We start from the raw sequence: 18,615 nt of genomic DNA on the forward strand, positions 1-18,615 counted from the left end.
TGGAAAATTTCGACCAAAAATTGCGTTTTTCGGCCCGCGCTCCCGCATCAAAATTAGTATAGATTGGCGCCAAAGGCGTCTTTAGAAAAATTTTAAGGCCAGTCCGCCAAAAATGGTTATCTCAAAATAGTACAAAGGGGGAACCCTTTGGGTCGGCAGGGGGTCGAATCCCTGAGGGGGGTGGGGATTGTCCGCTACCCCCCTAAATCCGCTCTTGATTCAAATGGATACATCTCTCCGTGTTCTGTGTTGGTCAGAACCCACATTTGACATGAGTGTCTTTCAGTACACTAGACATACTTTCGATCCTTGACATTTGCATATATGAGCAGATTTTCTTCTTCACTAAACCGCACGAGACTATCACAAATTAAAATTAATTCCCGCAGCCGCCATTGTTGTCTATGAGAAATTTTTTATTGATGAGTTCTCCAATTCTAAGGGGTGATACTTTGAGTGCTTTCTCCGATTCTAAACCTGGTGAAACTTCTGCTTCTGGAAAAACACGGTCTTACTAAGAACTGCAGCAACGCCCCAGGATTGGCAGCTAGAATGAATTCCTACGCCAGCAAAGTCGAAGATGTTAAAATTTTGTCAGTACACTTATAAACTGCAACGCATCCTGCGATTGAATAGAACTTCGGTGGTTAGTCTCAGATTATATCGTGAAGTCAACTGAAGCTGTCATTGTATCAAAATAAAGAGCGTTGTTTTGTAGGTATGATCTGAGCAGTATATGACAAGCATTTACTATACCGCGCTTGCTCTTTCAAGTTTTTCGGTTGCTCCTCATCTATTGAAGCAGTTACTAAGGTTTCTTCTATAATTCTTTCATCTCAATCATACCCTTTCCGCTGGCCCAGATTGAAAGTTTTGCAAGTAGTTGTAATTCAAATGGATCAACAAAACATCTCTGCGTGTTCTGTGTTAGTCAGAACGCACATTTGACATGAATGTCTTTCAGTACCCTAGACACCCTTTCGATCCTTGACATTTGCATATATGAGCAGACTTTCTTTTTCAATAAACCGCACGAGACAATCACAAATAAAAATTAATTCCCGCAGCCGCCATTGTTGTCTATTAGAAGTTTTTATTGTTGATTTCTCCATTTCTAAGGGGTGATATTTTGGTTGCTTTCTCCAATTCTAAACCTGGTGAAACTTCTGCTTCTGGAAAAACACGAACTTACTAAGAACTTCAGCAACGCCCCAGGACTGGCAGCTAAAATGAATTCCTACGCCAACCAAGTCGAACATGTTAAAATTTTGCCAGTACACTTATAAACTTCAACGCATCCTGCGACTCAAGAAGATAACAACTAAGTTTCACATCGCAAAGTCCTCAGCTTAGTTTCCTCTGTTTTCGAGCAAACGTGTTTTAATGCTCCCTAAGCCGTCTGCGATACTCTTTGATAAAAGAATATCTGACCAAAATTGCGACAATCGATTGCCCAAAATTTTGCAGCAAAAGATTTTTGAATAGCCTAGTAGATTACCAGTTCTAGGTTCGAGCATAAATAACCCCACGTTTATTTCGATTGTACTGTCGACAGATCTAGAACAAAAGTTTTCTTGCCAGATTGATTCAGACGCGCGGCTTTTTAACAAAGGTCATGGGTTCGAATCCTGTTGCAATTACCGTTGGAGGGGTAACAGCGTCATCCACATCCTCAAGGTTGGACAGGTTTCAGCTACCCGGGTTGACCTCCATACACCGAAAATGGTTATCATACAATTCCATACATCAAGTGTATGGAAAAATGCTTGTCATACAATTTTCATACAATTTCTAAAAATGGTTGAAAACTGGTATAAACTTATTTCTGTGGATGTTTGATTCTTAAAAAACAGTCTGGTGATAAAAAACTGATAAAAAACTGAAAAAACTGATAAAAAGCTTATCATACAATTCCCATATATTAAAAATTTTTGCCAAAAAAAAAAGTTCGTTACTTTTGTTAAATCAATTGTGAAAAACTTCAGGTCGTTTCCTATGCATTGTAAATGCACGACCGTCCAACCTTTGGTGTTTTGAGTAACCAAGGTCTTTGTCACTTGTGTTCGGCTGCAAACACAACCGAAAATTTTTCAGAATCTAAATTAAGAAAGAAAAAATAAAAATTTTTGGTTTATGGAAAAACACCTACCATACAATTTTCATATATGGAAAAATGTTTATCATAGAGATTTCATACAATGTTCTGTACGTATGGCATTGTATGGAATTGTATGACAAGAAGTTTTTCATAAATGGAAATTGTATGATTAGAAGTTTTGGTCAACCCGGGTAAGGGGATGATATCTCTCTACCCGCAGTAGAAAGATCGGCGGTAGAACGGCGGAAGTCAGACCATTTGCTTCAGAAAAATTGCTTTGAAACGAAATTTGTTTGGCGACAGCTCAGAAAACGTATCTTGCGCCGTTTCGTTTTCTTTCTCTTTTGCAAAAATAAACAAAAATTGATGAAAACAGGGCAGAATTAGCATTTTATTTTGATAAAATCAAAATCGCTGGAAAAAAAATGATCTCAATACCAAAGCAGGAGTTAAAAACATCACTTCTAGTGAGCCGATTGAAAAATGAAATAGTCACTCCCCACGTTCGCATTTCCAAGTAAACGGACAGCACGACAGTGGTGGATATAGTGGCCAACAATACTTCCAATTTTTACTGCAATACGCATATCCTAAACCACTACAGTCGACCAATGGTTACACTCGTCGAGCAATTATAACACAGCTGATACTGGTGCTCTTGATGTTGCTGCGGATGCCCTAAGTTATGAAAATTTTGTCAGAGGGTCAAACTCTCTGCAGTCCACTCATTATATTTTGAACAAAATTTTCTCCTAAAAAGCTTTTAAAAGATACCAGTGAAGGTTTTGAACAAGCGTCATTTTTACTGGTGCATCTAAGCTCAAAGCAACTCAAAACTAGATAAGCCTTTAATGGTGTTCTTTCCCTTGTAGCGTTTGGGTTACCGACAACTGCCATTCGCAAACTGCGTATTGCCTTAATTCTGCCCGTTTGACGTTTTACGAATGGACAAAGCGCAAAGAATCATCAGGTATACTATTCACGTGCTTGATCTCTAGGTTGTTGTCTATGATTTCCTGTGTAATGTGCTGAGATCGTTTCATTGCTGCGCGAGAAACGCTTTTCGTCATCTGGTCTGACAAAGGTACATTTTCTGTTTGCTTCGTTGTATAGAGAGCTGGAATTGCCACGCAGACAATGTGTTCACTGTTAAATAAAATTATCTGATATTGATTCCATCCAGTGTTTTTCAATGAGAGTTGTGTGGGACATGCTCCTCCGGAGCAGTAACAAAAATTTCATTGACTTTATCTTGAAACGAATATTTACTTTAGAATTTCTGCATACCGCTCTCAACGACCTCCCGGTTTCATCCGTATTCTCGGATCTGAACAATCTCGATGTGTTTACGGTAAATAAGGTCTTGTTCAGAAATCGCGCAAGTAGATTTTCGCCTTTAGATTTCAAGCAAAACGTCAAACATCGAAGGCGCTACGCTTTAGCGCAATCTTATTCAAATTCAATCGGGATCTGTGGACTCTGTGCGTGCATACCAACAATAACCATACAAGCGAGTTTTCTTTCATCTCCAGAGTCACACCTGATAACTGGAAATCTCTTTCGGACGATGAAGACACTAGCCCAAAAAAACCTAATCCGTTAGCGGTAGTCAAGTCGTTCCAATTCTCCTTGATCGACCCAAATATCGACCCCTGGTGGACTAATATTTTGATCTGGTTGACATAAGTATCGAGTCATGAAAAAACTATTTCGAACCCGACTCATATATCGATTATTCTGGTTATTTTATGTCAACTTTTGTGAACGAAAACCTTTTGTCGGCCTACATAACTTGAGCCAATAATAAGAATTGAATGACTCTTGTATCAACCTTGATTGACACATGTATCGACCCTGCTCGACTCATGAATCGCCCTTATTGGACTACTACATCGATTTTGATCGATTCTTGCATCGAGGCTGTTTCAAGTGGTTTCAAATCTGATCAATTTATTTATCGACCTGACTCCTCCAACGATCGTGTTCGACTTAATGCATTTTGGTCACAGTCGTCTCCGTGATCAACCATGGCCAACTCATATGTCGAATTTGATCGAACCATACATCGAACCTGGTCACTATTGTATCGTCCCTGGTCAATTTATGTGTCGACTCTTGTTTCGACTCCAGTCGAATTATGAAACGACTTATGTTTTGACTCATGTGTAACGACATTGACTCATTTACCTGGAATCATGTATTTCGACTCACGTATATCGATTGATGTATCGAAACTGACCGACTCTGTTTCACATACGTTTCGACTATGGTCGACCAAATTTTTTGTCGACATACGTAATTTGGGTGGATAAATAGATATTGCTCTACCCATACAGTAAATGTATAATTCTGTCACTTCAATCTGCCAGATAAGAACAGTTTCAAAATTAATGTATTTTCACTCACTTTTGAAAAAATATTATACTTAAATTACACGGCTTCTTTTTGATTGCACAGAAACAAATCGAAGCAAGCCGAGCTTTCTTCTTAAATCAAATTTGGATACAAAAAAAATTCAAAGTTTTTGTTTAGTGAAAAAAGCCAAGCCAAACTAAAACAAGGATAGCTGTTTACAGTGCAAGTAGCACAGAATGTTCCGACCATAGACTTAAAAAAATACAACAAAGCTTTTTCAAGTTATTGTAGTTTTTTGTTCGGCTTGGTGCGATAAAATGATCGGAAAAAAACTGGAGATTAGTTATATTCGACAGTCGTAGTAAAGAAAGCAAATTGGAAAACAGTTTTTGTAAAAAATTACTTGAAAAACAAATAGAAATCTAAAAGTTTTGCAGTTTTTTTTTGAATTTTTGCAAAAGTAGATTCCAGAAAGGCGCTAAAAAATAAACTAACATTACTCAAAATTTTTTTCATATTAAGCTATTGTAAGCTTTTAAGCTAATAAAACAAGACTGCTCGCTCGTTTTATTTGCTTGTTTTAATAATACGAAAAATCAAAAATTTCAAACCTGTTTTTCATGAACTTGGCAATTTTTGTGGTTGAAGTCACAAAGGTAAGGGTTTTAATATGATATATCACTCAACCCAGTCAGATGATTATTTGTGGTACCCAGGGGCGGATTTAGGGAGGGAGCGGGGGCGGACGCCCTTTTCAGGGATTCGGCCCCCAGTCGACCCAAAGAGTCCCCCATTGGTACTATTTTAAGAGATCTAATTTTGGCTGACTGACCCTAAAATTTTTTTCTAAAAGTGTCTTTGGCGCCAAAATATACTAATTTTGAGGGGGAGTGCACACCGAAAATATAAAATTTTCCTTAAAAAAACTCCTAAAAACGCCTTTTTAGCCTGTTATTTTTTCTAAAATTTTAGATCCGGGAAAATCTTAGATCCGCCCCTGGCGCTACCTGGTTTTGCGATGAAAACAAGAAAAAATCTCAGCCTAGTTAAAGTATAGAAAAAAAATTTTGCTTTCATATCATGAAAAGAAAACTTATTGAAAGGCAAGCTATTGAAAACAAGTATAACCTATGAAAAGAAAACGTATTGAGGATAAAAATTACCACTTATTCTGAGTTTTTCTCTTGAAAAGACGTGAAAAATTTAACAGATGATTTTGCATTCTATGGTAAGTCTTGTTGTAGCCAAAGCTCAAGCTTCCATCACGTTATAGCCAAAGCTTAAAACTTCACATATTATTGCAGCTGGTATTTCTTAGATCTGCTATTCGAGTTAAACTACGTCTTCAGCAAGTCGAGAGACTTAATTGAGAGTTTCTTGAGAATTATTCGAGAGGCTATTTGAGAGTATCGCCAACTTTGTGGTGCTGAAAATGAGAACATTATGAGCAAGATTTTTCGAATTTTATTGGCAATTGTAAATCACGTTATGGCAGAAAAGTTTAACGATATCGCGAGCATTTTAAGAGTTTGTTGATAAAGCAACGCATTTTTACTCTATCTAGCATTTCTCAGAAATAATTGTCCAGCTAACTTACCACGTTAAGCGAAAAACTCGCGTTTAATTTGATATGTTAAATGTACAAAAAAAGCTGAACAGGCTTAATCAAGCGAAAGTGTATAATAACCATTCACTTCTAAATTACCCGGGTTGACCTCCATACACCGAAAATGCTTATCATACAATTCCATACATCAAGTGTGTCGGAAAATGCTTGTCATACAATTTTCATACAATTTCTAAAAATGGTTGAAAACAGGTATAAACTCATTTCTGTGGCTGTTTGATTCTTATAAAACAATATGGTGATAAAAAACTGAGGTTTTCGTTTTTTGAAAAAAATGCTTATCATACAATTCCCATATATGGAAATTGTATGACTGGCATTTTTTTGATGGCGACACAAAAAATTTTTCAAGTAATTTTGAAAATTTGACCCAAAAATTTTTAGTTTTTTTTTCAACCGCAAATCGATTTTCGTACGCAAACAAACATTTTTCGAAAAAAATTTTTGCATGCAAAATTCAATATTTTGTGTGCATAACGTAGTCCTGGATACGATAAAATTGGCTTTTATTTTCTTTTCATATAATTTTTTTTCTTCAAAAACGCTGAAAATTCCTCTTTCTTTTGTATGGGGTATTAATGTACGCCTTGATCAATGTCTGATAATTTGAAAATTCAAAAGTTTAATATAATCATCATTAAAAAATTTTGCCAAAAAATATAAGTTTGTTACTTTTGTTATATCAATTGTGAAAGACAGCCAAATTCAGGTCGTTTTCTATGCATTGTAAATGCAAGACCGTCCAACCTTTGGTGTTTTGAGTAACCAAGGTCTTTGTCACATGTGTTCGGTTGCAACTACAACCGAAAATTTTTCGGAAACTAAATTTAGAAAGAAAAAATCAAAATTTTTGGTTTATGGGAAAACACCTATCATACAATTTTCATATATGGAAAAATGCTTATCATAGAGTTTTCATACAATTTTCTGTACGTATGGAATTGTATGAAATTGTATGACAAGAAGTTTCTCATATATGGAAATTGTATGATAAGAAGTTTTGGTCAACCCGGGTAGCCAAAAAACAAGCCTGGACAAAATACTGATTGGTGTTATTCATTTTAAGTTTAGTTCTCTTGAAAACTTAGTAACTTCGAATAGTTATGGAGCTCAATAGTTACCCTTCGGAAAAAAGAACACGGTCGAACCCGGAACAGCTGGGGTCAGCAATCAACCCAATTAGTACATCGCACGTTGAAACATCAGTTGAACAGGTACAACTAATGGTTGAACCAGATATATCAGCCCGATCATCTGCGAAATTTGTAAAACAATCAGGAGTTGTTTTGTTTGATAATCCAATTGATAAGTTTAACTGTGGATCTCCTTTTGTTCGAGTTGATGCCGCAATGAATGAGAAAGAAGTTGAAACTTTGGTTAATGAAACAATTCATGGAAAATGGCATCTGCCGAAGCCTTCGTTGATCGTATCTGTGACGGGTGGAGCAAAGGACTTCAACATGAGGAAAAAGGTGAGTTAATAATTTGTATGAAAATCTAAAACACTCGAACCTGCTTTACTAGAAATTCCTATTTTAACATACCTCTAAAAACTCCTCTAAAAATTTTTCTTGTGTCTAGCTTTTGTATATTTTGTGGCCAAAAAATATCAATCAAATAAATTATGAAGATGACGAATTTTCTTTTTGATTTTTAGAAGGCTATTTAAAAAATCCTAGTTTTGAAAAAAAAACAACCAATCCAATTTTTAAACAATAAATCACTTTTGTACAGATCATATACGGTAAGGTAACTCTACAGGAAAACAAAGCGTTCTTTAGATAAAAAGAACTCTTTTTTAGACATTTAATCAATTGGTTTGAATTCATTAAACCATGATATTCTCCTTTTTACTGTCTTATTGGGTTTCATACAATCGTTTATACTTGCCCAAAATCTAATCCGTATAAAAGTTTATTTCAGCCGGTTGCAATTTTGGTTTTTTATTTGCAAGAATATCAATAATATCCCACATATCTTCAAACCCAATTGGCGAAATGATAAATTTAGCTTGTTTCGAGATCATACTTGGATCATTTACTTTCATAACTTTTGGAACAAGACTCATTTGGTTTTATAATTAATTGCTGTCACATTTTGTAAAAAGATTTCAACTTCTCAAAGAAGAAATTATTTTATACATTTAATGTTGATAGTACCACGACAAGCTGAAACAAGGTCTACAAAGAGTAGTGGCTACGGAAGGTGCTTGGCTAATTACTGGGGGAACAAATGCTGGCATCATGAAGATATGCGGGGAAGCAGTGAGGGACAACAAACTGAGTTACTTTTCCTTGCCTGATAAAAAGTTAGAACCAAAATACCAATTAAAATTACACAGGAAATCGTCAAAAAATGTAATAATCATCAAGAAACGTTTAATGATTTCTATTTCTTTGTTCGTTTTACAGAAACCAAACAGTTGCAATTGGGATAGCGACATGGGGAACAATTCCTGGTCGCGATGAGTACTTGACGCCCAAACCTAAAACTAAGGAGCATAAGACAGGCTATCCAAAACCAGATAAGGTAAACTGAGAACCAGATTGGCGATCTCCGAGTCTGCGCAACTTCTAATACAGTATGATTTATAATGAATTTTTGTACCTTTTTCTGCATGAATTTGTTTATTTGTTACTGTTATCAAAATCTTCATGACTAATACTTTGTTATTATCATGATTAACTTCACGGACATCACCAGCGGATCCGGATTTAAACTGATAACAACCCAAACTAAAATGATGTTTTAGTTTGACCTGATAAGAACCCATAGATTGATTTTTATCATGTTGTATCTTAACGAGTCACAATGAAAACAATTTTTCGATTTACACATTATACCAAAGTGTTTAAAGTTATCCCAAATAGCTATGCTGTAAGCAACTGTTTAACTTTTTATTTTGACACGCAAAACTTTTTTCGATACATATTGGATTGAAAAAACAAACTGAATTGCTCGTATCAGTATGGAACCCTGAATGTTCCGACTGCCTTTTGAGTTATACGGAGCTGTAATAAAATGAAAGACTAAATGTAAAAGTAAACAATTTTTTTCTTAATTTGAGATTTTTTGTGTCCATATAAAGTACAATGTGATAGATTTTGCTCCAAGAAACAAATCAATTGAGTCAAAAAAGTTTCGTTCGACCAATTTGGAACAGTTTCTAATACGGATTAGATATCCATAGATGCGTTAATAGCGTGAATTATATCGCGCGGGAATTGTCCAAAGTTTAAAAAAGGCCTAAATGTCAATCTTTAAGGAAGTCAGATGAAAAACAATTTTTTGATCTGCACAAAACACCAAAGTCTTAGAGTTATTCCAAGTAGTTATACTGTAGGCAAAATTTTAGATTTTTAAATTGCCATACAATTATTTTTTTTGGATCATAATGAATTGGAAAAACAAACTACATTGCTCGTATCAGGGTGGAACCCTGAATGTTCCGACTGCCTTTTAAGGTCTACGGAGATGTAACAACATGAAAAACTAAATATAAGAAATATTTAAATACTTTAAATTAAATTGAGATTTTTTGTGTCCATTTGTGTTCAAAGTGAAAGATTTTGCTACAAGTATTAAAACAATTAAGTCCACTAATTTTTGTTCAAACAATTCGGAATAAATTCTAATACGGGTTAAATATCCACCGATGCGTTAATAACGCGAATTATCTCGCGGTGTAATTATCCCAAATTTAAAAAAAGCCTAAATGGCAATCATTAAACGCCGATTACTTCACGAAAAATAGTCACATGTGGATATATCTTTCGAAATTTGAGCTGAGGACAACAATACTTTTTGAATGATTTTTGAACATTCTATCAAAAAAATCGCTAGCTAAAACCAAATTTTGTATGAAGAAAAAAACAACCCCGAGCACAACTATTCCGTTACTTTCTTTAAGAAAGTGGGAAAAATTATACAGAAGGAGATATTTGTTTATACTTCAAGTGAAAAACTGTGTCAGAAACTGTTTTTTCTTCAAAAAGTTAAACAAAGTATTATCAGAGCAGGTGATTATCAAATGATTTTCGCCCTAGAATCGAAACTGCTCGCATATCGAGGCAAGGCTCTAAATGATTGCACTGACCCTTAATTGCTTTCCATATAAGTTTTGAAGTTGTCTAAATCCAAAAACTCAGGTTTGAGCATCTCGTTGAGATCGAAAATCGTTCAAAAAATTTTGACTAATCATTGCGTTGCCGTCTTTTGGCAACTTTGAGAGCGGCATAGTCTCTTGTGATATACTTCTTCAGGATTGGGATTTTTTTATTCAAAATATTCAACGAACAGCTTTTGTTTATTGTATTTGAGACAGTGCACACTCATCAGAAGCTACAGTCTCAAAGTTACATCAGAAGCTTGTTCTCCGGACGAATTAAAAAAACAGAAAAAAAATGGTCATTATTAGATTGTTATGTAATTTTGTTCCATGTTTTTATTGTTCTTCCTTTTTTTGATTTAAACCATATCAAATTTTTACGTATTTTTTGTTCTAACCTTATTGTTCTTTATCTGACTCTAAAAATTTAGCGGTTTTGTAATTTCCGCTTAAAACTTTTTTCAAAAAGAGCTCGGTTGATTCAAAAACGACGCAAAATTAAGCGACAATTATAATCCACTCGATTCTCAAAACCGTCAAAAGTTACGGAAAAATTGTTTAGTTCCATCATAAGCAATATAATTTTCCTTACAAGTTTTGTTTTTATGCTTCTTTTTTTTTTTAATTTTTGTATTCTCCTAACAACATACACTTCTTAAAAAACGATAAAAATTTAGATGAACTACTCAACAATTGCATTATTCAACCTTGTAGAACCACCTTTTAGACAACATTAGGAAAACCAGTTGGAAATAGTTTAAAACTAAAATAAAAATTTACCCACACCGAGTAAAAAATAAAAAAAATAATTGGCCAAGCATTCTTACTCCCTTTTGCAACTCTATATACATGAAATTTAATTTTTATGCTAGTATACTATTAACATAAATTGTCAAACTAAGATGAAAAATCTCGAATCGTCATTTTTTTTGTATACACAGCGCAAAAGAGTCATCGGAAAAAATGCACCTCAACATTGCAATATGTTATTTACAAATTCAAAACTTTCTGTGAAAAAAAAAATATGACAAGAATTGATATCTGAGGAAAAAAATCGAAAAAGTGTTTTCAAATTTTACAAGATGATGACAAGATTTGATATCTGAGTAAAAATTGTGAAAAAGTGTATATAAATTTTATTCGAATCACCTGTTGTTTCAAGGGGGTGGGACTTGACCCCAATCACACACACTTCATTTTCGTGGACGACGGATCAACCGATGAGTTCGGTAAAGAACAAGAACTGAGAGGCCAGATCGAGAAAAAGTTATACACAAAATGGGTTAATGAAAAAAGTGATGGAGAAAAAGGTAAATTAGTTCACATTTTTTTTTTCAGTTCGTGTTAGAAAAATTGTGCTAAAACTGAAAACGAAAAAAAAAATTCAATTGTCAAAAATTTGGTTCTAATTATGGTATCGAACAATTTCACGATATTGTTTTTGTTTCATTTTTTGGTAATCATCCGTTCTAGTTCACTTGATTTTGATTTAAAAAAATGTTTTCTTTGAAATGTGAAAAACATCTATGTTTCATTTTATATTGGTAACAATTTCAATTTAGAATTCGAAATCCCAATCGTCTGTGTAATGGTCGAGGGGGGGAAAGGATCTATTGATACAGTCAGGAATGCTCTAAAGAACAACACCCCTTGTGTGATCATCAATGGATCGGGGAGGGCCGCTGATGTGCTGGCTTATGCGGTTAAAATGAAGGAGAAGTACCCCAAAGACGATGAAAAGAAAAAAGTTCGAAGTCTGATTAAAAAAAAAGCAGAGAGTGACTTGAAACTGAAGAATTCACCAGACCAGTTGGAAGAGTGTGTGGATTGGTTGATTGAGTGTTTGAAAACGCTGAGCAAAATCCGCATTTTCGAGTTTAATGAAGACGACGGAGACTATGCAGGTAAACAACACTTTAATTGTATTCACTGTTTGTGAATTGTATTCACTGTATGCTGAAATTTTGGGAAATATTTGGAAAACAAGATTTCTAGTTGAATCTATTTCAGAAATCCATTTCTTTCGAAAGCCCTGGTTGGTGTCATAGGCAAAAAAAAAATCAAAACTTTAGGTGTTGTTCGAATCATTTGAGAAAATTTCGGTTTTTAATTTTTCACTTGTTACTTTTTTGTTTTTCACGCAAAATCAGGCAAAAAAAAATAAGGATTGGATTAGGTTGAGTCACATATCATACTGAAGCATTTTAAATTGTAAGTCGAACTACTTTGGAAAATGACCATGTTCATAGCTTTCCGTGGCAACCGGCTGCTAGGTGTTTTGTATTAATTATTTGAGAGACTATGATAAGACTTTTCCCATAATGCGTCAAAATCAATAGCTGATTTAACCAACCAATCATATTCCATCACTGACACTGACAATTAATTGTAGTGCAGAAACTACTTGTAGTTTCAGCACCAGAACAATTTGAAAAAATCTTAGAAGACAGTTGTTCTCCTTTGAACAAGTTACATAAACCTAATCCGCAAATTACTGTATACACTAGATCTTTTGAGACTAGGGGATATAAGAGTAAGATTAAGACTAGTATCAGACTAAAAAATTTGCACAAATCTATCCGGTCGAAAATAAGATAGCGTGAAGAACAAACGGTGTCCCTTATCTGAAATTACTCTATGAGAAGGCTACCTATGGCTTAAACTCGTCTGGTGCGACCAAAATCTGGAACAAGACCTATTAAAAAACTTAGATTTGGCATATTAGAATTAGAAATAAGACCAAAACTGCAAAATTGCTAATGGTTTATCGAATAGACAATTTAATAGAAAAGTCTCTACATCTCAATAAATCTAGGCCGATATTTCAAACAATAAGGCAAATACCAGGTATTGAACAAAGGACCAGGTCATTACGTGAACATCGCTTGAACAACGGTTCAAGTCACTATGTGATAGTACGATGCAAACCGCAAAAAGTATATGCACTCAAAATCATCCATGCAATAGACTTTCTTTCTTTGACATGAAAATAAATTTACTTGGAGCAATAATTTAATTTTCTTCATTGAACTTCTTGGTGCTTTATAGCTATATAAAATAAGAACAATAAAGACTGATAAAAAACACGTAAGTACTCTTTTTTTATCGAAATCTGCTGTAATTTGTTTATAAAAATTTTTGTAGATTGAAACATTATTGAATAAAAAAAACCAGTCAGTACAAAATTTAAATTTAGTTTTATTAAAACAATAAAGATTTCATGCTTCTCGAGAGCTCAATTTTTCTTCATTCTCGCTTCATCACCTAAAACGTAATCAAATTTATTCAAAAACTAACATCATCTAAAATCATAACTCCTATACAAATCTTTAAATTTATTAACATTCCTCAACCTAAACTTTGTATATGAAAATTTATCAAGGTCTGTTGCTGCTTTTCGATAATTGAATTTTCATTTAAAAACAGATCATCGAGGCTTTCCTTGGATCTTTATATTTATGCTTGAATTAAAGTTTTGTTTTATTCAAATTGTTTGATCATCATGACTTCCCTGAGACCAATCAGAACAACTTTGTTCTCCCCACCTCATAATTAAAAGTGTCTAACAACCTCAAACGTGGGTTCACTCTCCAATCCTTACCAAATAGTCAGGACTAAGAGAATTTTTTAGCAAACTAACCATTATGATTAGGATAAACAGTGAAGAATTTCGGTTACTCATCCTTCACTTGAGCCCTCACTCTTACCTGACTCAAGTTAAAACCATTATAATATACGTAAGTCTTAAAGTAGTATCTAACAATTTGCTTGTGTTCTAATTATTCCTGAACCTTGTGGATTGATTTACTTTTCTCCAACCCTCCATCTCAAATCAAATTCCCAAGTAAAAAACTTAGTCCTAAAATAAAACTTAGTCAAGAGAAAGTAAACATCATTCTAACGAACTGGTATACTCTGTCTCCAACCCTTAAATTCCGACAATGTAAGCCCCAAATTTAGGATAACCCACAAAAACTAAAGAACTAACCAATTAGGAAATAAAACTGTAACCCCTGGCTTTTGCATCCCTCATCCTAAACCTTATGTCAAGAGATAATTTAGGTAGTACACAAACAATAATACTACACAAATGTTTAATGTTTAATTCAAGACGAAAGATATGATCTTGTATTTACATCACATAAATACACAATAGGATATATTAGATCAAAAAGACAAACACGGAAAAAGAAAATTTTAGCAGAACAAAAAGAAATTATAAAACGAAGTTTTTCGAAATCACGTAACGCAGTTTCGGAATCAGATTTAAGTACAATACAAGAAGTTCAGAATCTAAAAGCCTCAAAAGATAAAAACAACCCAGCAAAAGGCCAAAAAATTTCTGAATCAGAAACCACAACACTATCATCGATAGAAGGTAAGCGCACATTAAAATAATCATACATTTGTAAACCAGTACGACTATATAGTTGGAATCAGCAAATGAGACATTTTGGAAGTTACGCCTCAACAGTACTAAATTTGAAAATGATTTAATACGACAAAAAATTCGACGAAGACTCTATACTTCCTTTTGTCATCAATCCACACAGTGATCCCGCTAGAGGACAAGTACAATTTTGTCACAATTTTATTGCACACTTATTCGAAAAAGGAAAAAGCCCATGCACCCAGGAATTACCCGAAGTAAGAATTACAAGACAAACAATTGAGCACGAACTAAAACGCATCTGGAATATCACCTCATATTACGGAATATTCACTATTGAATCACTCAAGACGACCCACGATCAAACGAGACTCACTTCTGAAACGCGAACAACTCTCCTTCTTCTCTCTACAACAACAACTACATCTCTCCTTCCTTCACGAAGTCACTGCTCCAACCTCTCGAATGAAAACTACTCCAAAGAAAAAGAAATCTCTCCATCCGTCCTGCACTGCAATACACAATTAAGAAACTAAAAACTCTCTAAGCTCCGGATGGGTCGAACAAGTTCTAAACTAGTATTTAAAGCCATTTATATCATTGATAAAACTGTCCGTATAAAATATTACTAACTAACCAATCATACTCCATCACTAACACTGATATTTATTTGTAGTGCAGAAACTACTTGTAGTTTCAGCACCAGAACAATTTGAAAAAATCTTAGAAGACAGTTGTTCTCCTTTGAACAAGTTACATAAACCTGACCCCCCAAATACCAGTATACACTAGATCTATTGAGACTAGGAGATATAAGAGTAAGATGAACATTGCTATTAGACTAAGAAGTTGCACGAATCTATCCGGCCAATAATAAGATAGCGTGACGAACAGAAGGTGTACCTTATCCGAATTAATCTATGAGAAAGCTGAGCTGGCTTAAACTCAGTATTCAATAAAATGGCCTTCACGAAAAAGTTTTTAGATTTAACTGTTCAGCGTCTAAACTTTTAGCTCGGTCATTTTTTGCTGGAGAAAAGCAAATATGAGAAACAGCGATTTCAGCGCCTTGTTTTGCATTTGATATTTGCAAACTGATTCAAGTTAATCAAAAAAAATTTCGGTTTTAACTTTTTTCTGGAAAAACATTAATGGAAGAACAATTTATTGAACAAATTTTAATTTTGCTTTCAAAATACCATTAAACGAGCTATCACAAAATTTGTTTTCTCATTACTAGTCCTAAATTAACGTTGAGGTTTTTGAAAAATGAGAAATATTCACTCGGTTGATTGTACTTAGTGTTTTCTATCTGGTAAGAGGCTTTCAAACCGAAAATGAAAGATTAAGCTCGAATTAGAGTTAGAAACATTTTAACGATTTTTTGGCTTGTTCTTTTACACTGCCGCTATTTGTACCTATTTAGTTATTGTAGTTTTTTAAGCACCCTCCCCAAAGCCTCAAAAACTTCTAACTAAAAAAAACAAATAAAAAGTGAACTTCAGCAGTTAGTTGCATCCACAGCCATCTAGGGGTCAGTAATTTTAGTGACGAAAATGTAGTGAAAAAAAGTAATTGGTTTGTCTACAATTATGTGAGCTCGCAAAATTTGAAGATTTTTTAAATATCGAGACTCTCGACGTGAATGGTTTTTTTTGCTACTTAGTAGAAACTTTGGCCAATTAATGTTTTTATGTTATTTATTTTTTATCCAGGCGACCTTGGTAATGCAATTTTGCAGACTTTTCTGGAGATGCGGGCAAAACAGAAGCAACGGGAAGTATTTGAAAATCAATTGAGTCTATCCATAAAATGGAATCAACCCAAAATTGCTGAAAAAATTTTAGCGAGTCAGATAATAAAAGAATCAACCGACAAGATGACTTCTATCGAAAATTTTTTAGAAAATTCTTTGATTGGAAACAAAATAGAATTCGTGAAAATTTTTGCTGAATTCGTGAACTGGGATACGTTTTTAACTGAACAAAAACTTGCGAAGCTTTACAAGGATTCTTTACAGTTAGTAACGTCGGAAAAGTATTTGCAGAAAGTTTTGAAAATAAGCGATATACAAAAATGTAATCAGCCTTCCTTGAAAAGTATTCAAGATGCCATTAGGATGTTTACGAACACAGATTACACACCTGAATGTTTGAAAGGCACACCTGAATCATCCACCTCAACGCTTACCTCAAGAAAAAGGCAACCACACATTGACCTTTTTGTTTATTCAATTGTCTTTGCTCGCTCAGAGGCCAGCGAGTTTTTCTGGACAATGTTGCCATGTAAAACTTCAGCGGCGCTTTTTGCTGCATTAGTTCTAAAGACAATCTTGAAATCGACTGCCGCAAGTCTTGACATGGACTTGCAGTGTCGGATCGAAATATTGAGTAAAACGTATGAAGAAAAAGCGAAAGAAATCATGAACAATTGTTACAAGGTGAACGCCGAACACTGTCACAGCATGTTAAAAGTCGAGCATGATTCTTGGGGCAAAAAAACGTGCCTCGACTTGGCCATTCAAGCACATTGCAGGAGTTTCCTTGCTCAGGACGGTTGCCAGACTTTATTCCGGAAATTTTGGCTCGGCGAAGTGAGCGATCGCAATCATGTTTGGAAAATTATAGGAGCTACATTGCTGCCTATTTTTGTCATATTGCTATTGTTTGATGACGATGATTCCTCAGAGAAAGCAAAGTTAGATGACCAACGAAAAAAGACATCCGAAAATGTCAATGAACCGCAGGCAGGGATTTGTCTTTCAAATAGGTACTTATATTCCAATCATGAGTGTAATCTTCCCGGCAAAAAAAAGTTTCAACGCGTTTATGAATGATTTGATTTGCAGCTATTTTTTTTCTCAAATAATATCTAAGTAAAATGAAAGAGGTGAAAAGAGTCAAACTTTGGGCATCTTTCATGCAAAAGTTAGGTTTTTGATAGCTTTTTTCCAATTAGAAACTGCATAATTGTTTTTTTAACCAAAAAACTAGTAGGAAGCAATTTGAAATGCCTGCTTCGAGAACCAGCGGAGCCAGAAAACATCACTTGCTGACCGATTTAAGAGACAGAAAAAGAAATATTGGTCCTTCTATACTGCACCCGTCGTAACGTTCATTCTCAATTGTATCGCAGCTCTGCTGTTTTTGGTGCTGTTCAGTGCTGTCAACATTAAAGGTGAGTGAAAATTCAAAACAGCTAGTATGATAAACGTAACTGAAAAGCATGTGAAAAACAAAAAACACTTTCTATCAAACTTGTTTTTTTTTGTTTTTCTGGGGGTTTAATTTTTTCCTAATTTGGATATCAGCAAACATAACTTAAAAAATTAAAAAATCTTAGAAAAAAATTCAAATTGGGCTGCGTTTGAGCTCAAACCAATCTTGACACTTATTTAGCGTCCAATCGAGAACATGAAACTCAAAACTGTTCAAACTTTTTTATCACAACACTGACAAATTGTTTTTGAAAAGTTCATTTTAATCAAAGTTATTATTGAAGGGCTTTTTTTTCTTTTCTACAAAAATTAAAGTTTGCGAAAAAAGCATCGAACCGAGATTTCTTTGTAGTTTACACAACTTAATCGAAACTTCTTTCTTGAAGACACTTGATACAATTTTCAATAAATAGCTAGAATTGCGCTAAAAATTCTCAACTTATTGCCAAGTTTTTCGAATTGATCAAATTCCTGATTATTTTTGGAGCAACGTGATTTGGATTGTGAAGACTTATTTTCTCAATTATTAGAACTAATTGGCTGCTCAAAGAACTTTTTTGTATATAATTTTCTAGCTCTATTTAAACAGTTTTTAAGTCCCTAAGTTTAATAATTCTTGAGAAAGGTTTTAAGCAATTACTTTTTCTGTTGGTTAGAGATCAGACCTTTAAAGTTTTTTGCAGAAAAAATCTATCAATTAAGGTGCCTATCGAAAGATCTGAAAATTAAGAAGAATCGGTTGTTTGTAAGTTTTTATCAGTTTTTTTTGCTGTTTTAGATTTCAAATTTTTCACAATCTTTTTTTTTGGTTTCAACAGCC

The 18,615-nt window shown here is 34.3% G+C and overlaps 2 protein-coding genes across 2 annotated transcripts in view; both read left to right on the forward strand.

Moving 5' to 3' along the window:
* The first annotated feature begins 7,104 nt into the window (after nucleotides 1–7,104).
* LOC134853687 (transient receptor potential cation channel subfamily M member 2-like) lies at nucleotides 7,105–17,414 on the forward strand. The gene is made up of 6 exons (XM_063869686.1): nucleotides 7,105–7,552; nucleotides 8,237–8,388; nucleotides 8,492–8,609; nucleotides 11,351–11,498; nucleotides 11,751–12,092; nucleotides 16,294–17,414. Exons 1-6 carry the CDS (start codon nucleotides 7,184–7,186, stop codon nucleotides 17,412–17,414), a joined length of 2,250 nt encoding a protein of 749 aa, XP_063725756.1. The 5' UTR covers nucleotides 7,105–7,183.
* Nucleotides 17,415–17,658: 244 nt separating this feature from the next.
* Nucleotides 17,659–18,615, forward strand: part of LOC134853207 (transient receptor potential cation channel subfamily M member 5-like) — a gene marked incomplete in the record, with an annotated part of 60,737 nt that continues 59,780 nt past the window's right edge. The window contains 1 exon segment of the mRNA XM_063869167.1: nucleotides 17,659–17,752.

The sequence above is a fragment of the Symsagittifera roscoffensis genome, chromosome 8 (assembly GCF_963678635.1).
Source record: "Symsagittifera roscoffensis chromosome 8, txSymRosc1.1, whole genome shotgun sequence".
In the NCBI taxonomy this organism is placed as follows: Eukaryota; Metazoa; Xenacoelomorpha; order Acoela; family Convolutidae; genus Symsagittifera; species Symsagittifera roscoffensis.